The sequence below is a fragment of the Vigna radiata genome, chromosome 7, assembly GCF_000741045.1.
Source record: "Vigna radiata var. radiata cultivar VC1973A chromosome 7, Vradiata_ver6, whole genome shotgun sequence".
Lineage (NCBI taxonomy): Eukaryota > Viridiplantae > Streptophyta > Magnoliopsida > Fabales > Fabaceae > Vigna > Vigna radiata.
The window spans coordinates 12,800,103-12,804,275 of record NC_028357.1 but is presented as its reverse complement, the minus strand read 5'-3'; the positions used below and the strand labels follow the sequence as shown (position 1 = coordinate 12,804,275).

Here is a 4,173-nt window from a genome sequence, read left to right as displayed (position 1 = left end):
TCATCAGATAAACACTTTAGCAACGGGGTAGTGTAACCGCGCCGGTACAGGTCGTCACCCACTAACATGTAACGGGTAATTCGTTTAGAATCAAGTATATTGAGTTGTCCTCCCTGTTCTTGGTGAATCGTGAGTTGTATTATATCCTGTCGCCAATCGGTTCGTGGTGCAGTCACGTTAGCGGCGCAAGCTTCCAACAAAGGCTTGTGCAGTGTAGTTTTGATCAGTGAAGATAGTTGGGATTTTTCTCGAGAATGAGTTAACTTTGACAACCGATCTGCCCGGGAATTTTGTGATCGGGGTATGTGGGTCACAGAGAAACTGGTGAATGATTTGATCAAATCATTGACCTAGTGATAATAACGCAGCAAATGATCCTTGACCTGAAAAGTGTCGTTAAGCTGCCCCATGACTAGCTGAGAGTCCATTCTGCACTCTAGATGATTGACTTCCAACTCTTTGGCCAATAATAAACCGCTAATGAGAGCTTCATATTCCGCTTGGTTATTGCTGAGTTGGAAGTTAAAACTAACCGCCTGTTCGATTAGTAGGTCGCCCGGTCCTTCTAATACAATGCCGGCGCCGCCTCCTCTTTTGTCAGAAGACCCGTCTACATTAAGATGCTAAATGTTGGGCTCTTCCGGATGGTACGCTTCTGCTATAAAGTCAGCTAAGTGCTGACCTTTAACAGAACCTTGAGGTTCATATTGTAAACCGAACTCAAATAGCTCGATCGCCCAGGCCGCAATCCTTCTGGCCAAGTCAGGCTTTCGAAGGATCTTGGCGATCGGATGATTCATCCGGACGACAACCTGATGACTTTGCAAATACGGCCGGAGACGTCGCGTTGTTGTGAGCAAGGCGAGCGCCACTTGCTCTACATGAGAGTATCTTTCTTCTGGTCCCTGCAGGGTTCGGCTGATAAAATATATCAGCTTAAAATCAGGATGTTCCTGGATGAGAGCTGCGCTTATCGAATGGCTGGATGCGGCCAAATAGAGTTGTAAATCGAACCCCTCGGTTGGACAGGCCATGATAGGTGGACTGGTCAGAATGCTTTTCACTTTAGAAAAGGCCTCTTCGCAGTCGTTGTCCCAATGTCGAGGCACGTCTTTTTTCATATTCTTCAAAATAGGCCTGATGTGATTAGAGAGCCTGGATATGAATCGTGATAGAGCTGTAAGACGTCCGACTAAGCACTGGACATCTTTTAACTTAGTAGGAGTTTTCATCTCCAATATTGCCCTACACTTGTTTGGATTCGCCTCTATTCCTCGATGGGTTAACATGAAACCCAAGAATTTTCCGGCGGACACCCCGAAAGTGCATTTGTTAGGATTTAGACGCATGTTGTAATGCCTGAGTTGTTGAAAAACTTCTTCTAAATCTTTAAGGTGTTGTTGATGTGTGTGGCTTCGTATTACCATATCGTCGACGTATACTTCCATGCAACGACCTATCTGATTATGGAAGACTTTATCCATTAGGCGTTGATAAGTGGCGCCCGCATTTTTGAGACCGAACGACATGACATCAAAGCAGTAATTTGCGTGCTCTGTAATAAAAGCTGTCTTTTCTCTGTCCAGGGCATGCATCGGGATCTGATTATACCCCGAGTAGGCATCCAGGAAACTAAGAACAGTGTGCCCGGACGCTCCATCTACCAAACGGTCGATATTGGGAAGCGGATAAGAATCCTTGGGGCATGCTTTATTGAGGTCCGTGAAGTCCACACACATCCTCCATTGTCCGTGCGCCTTTTTTACCATGACTACATTAGATAACCATGTAGTATAGGTTAATTCTCGTATGAACCTCGCCTTCAGAAGTTTGTCAACCTCATTTCGAATGGCCGACCGCTTTTCATCACCGAACCGTCGTTTCTTTTGAGATACCGGTCGGGCTTCTCGGAATATGGACAATTTGTGTGAGATGACGCTGGGATGGATTCCGGGCATATCGGATGCGCTCCAGGCGAACAAGTCGTTGTTATCCTTTAATACCTCCTTCAATGCAATTTCTTCAGATAGCTAAAGGTTGTCTCCGATTGAAGTAGTTTGTTGTTCGTTTTTTCCCACCATGAAAGGCCTTATCTCACCTTCAGGTTGTATGCGTTCGTCTGTATTGGTTCTGGGATCAAGGTCAATCAAGATTGCTCCAGTACGGTTCTCTCTTTTGTAAGGCGTGACCTTTAGACCAGCAACGTAGCATTGGCGAGCGGTTCTCTGGTCTGCCTGGACGGTGCATATATTTCCCTTGTCCGTAGGAAATTTCATTGCCAAATGTGGGGTAGAGACGATTACCCCAAAAGCATTTAGGCAAGGGCGTCCTAGAAGGGCGTTATAGGACGTGTTTGCTTCTACTAGCAAGAAACGAACTCTGAGCTCTTTACCATCATCATCGGACCCCAGGTGGGTTCGTAAGTCGATGTACCCCCGGGTGTCTACTCTTTCTCCAGCAAAACCAACAATTTGCTCGTTAAACGGAGCAATCATATCTTCTAGAATTTCCATTCTTCGAAAGGTTGTCCAGTATAATATATTGACTGAACTACCCTGATCGACGAGGACTTTACTCACATCGTATTGTGCAATGCGGGCGGTGATGACCATGGGGTCATCTTGATCAGGATCTGGCGCGTGAAAATCTTTGTTTGTGAATGTTATGTTCGGCATTGACGCCGGATTGCGTATTACTGAGTGTACGCTGCGCAGACTTCTCAAATGTCTCTTCCGGGCTGAGGATGAAGCACCTCCTCCAGCAAAACCACCTGAGATGGTATCAATCTTGCCTTTAACTATGGGTTCCCGCTCTCTAGGTCGACTGCGGGATCTGTGACTTGGAGGACTACGAGAACGGTCGCGTGAGTAATTACCTTTTCGTTTGGCATGTTCTGGGCTTCTTCGTGTCTTTCTGGGAGAGTGTCCCACGTGGCCGAAATCTTCCCTTACAAATTCACGAAGATGTCCGGCACGGATTAGCTTCTCTATTTCATCCTTGAGAGTCTGGCAGCCTTTAGTAGTATGTCCCCCCGAATTATGGAATCGGCATATCTGCGTTGCATCCATATTTTTCGGTGGAAATTTTCTTCTTTGAAAGATGAGGTTTGATTGTAGAGCTCGTTCCAACACCTTTTCTCTGGGGGCGGTAAGATGCGCATAGCGGTCGTATCTAGGGTTTAGATTCATGATTGGTTTCTGTTCCCGGACGTTCTCATTTTTTCGCTTGCCCTCTTTTTTGTTAACACTTACTGGATGCTCCTCATGTTGTTGCTTCCAGAAAATCCTCTGATCTTCCATTTTAATAAACTTGGCCATCTTTTGTTGTAGCTCCTCCAACGTATGGGGTAATTCGGCGTACAGGCTTTCAGAGACGAATCCTGCTTTAAGACAGTTGGGCAGACTGCTGATGATGAATTCGGGGCTGGCTCCCTTTTTCCTCCGGGCGGCGTGGTTGTATCGGTGCATGAAAGCTCTGAGAGTTTCGTCTTTTCCCTGCCTGAGATTGACTAGCTCGGCAGTAGTAACCTCTTTATATCGGTTGGTGGAATATTGCTTTTTGAACATGTTTGTCAGTGTGCGGAAATTATCCACCGAATTGGGTGGAAGGGTATAATACCATTTTAGGGCTTCTCCCCTCAGTGACAGGGAGAACGCCCGGCATTTTACTGGGTCACTTTGAGTGTAGAAAGCCATTGAATCGATGAAGTTCCGCAAATGATGTTCTGGATTTGTCGTGCCGTCGAATTTCTCCACCTGAGGTGGAGGCCGATCGGGCATAGGGGCCTGCATGATGGCATCAGTGAACGGCAAGAAGTCTGGGGACCGAGGGAGAGGAGGCGGATTATGATTCTGACTGTCTTCAAATGTCTCTCGGTCGTGTTGTTTTTCTTTGCTACGTTCGGCATCATCAGTCTTCTTCTGTTGTAATTCTTGCTGTAAAGTTGCAATAGTTCGGGCTTGCTCTTCTAACTGCGCCTGCAGGTCTCTTATCATCTGGATTGGATCTGGATTCTCCATGCCTCTTGTGGTCACCATTGGGAGTCTTGTCCTTTCGGGCCCCACGGTGGGCGCCAAAATGTTTCGGTATGAATATTTTGGGGATCGAATGGACTAACCTGGATGACGTGGCGCTCCCGCTGTCTTCTAATCTTCAACCGTCCGGAATCTCCAA

The 4,173-nt window shown here is 46.7% G+C and overlaps 1 protein-coding gene across 1 annotated transcript; it reads right to left on the bottom strand.

Moving 5' to 3' along the window:
* Positions 1 to 2,030: 2,030 nt before the first annotated feature.
* LOC106766079 lies at positions 2,031 to 4,037 on the bottom strand. The gene has a single exon (XM_014650838.1). It carries the CDS (start codon positions 4,035 to 4,037, stop codon positions 2,031 to 2,033), a length of 2,007 nt encoding a protein of 668 aa, XP_014506324.1.
* Between the last annotated feature and the right edge of the window lie 136 nt (positions 4,038 to 4,173).

Coding starts and splice junctions, on each gene's coding strand:
- LOC106766079 (XM_014650838.1), bottom strand. CDS start 4,037: ATGGTGACCACAAGAGGCATGGAGAATCCAGATCCAATCCAGATGATA.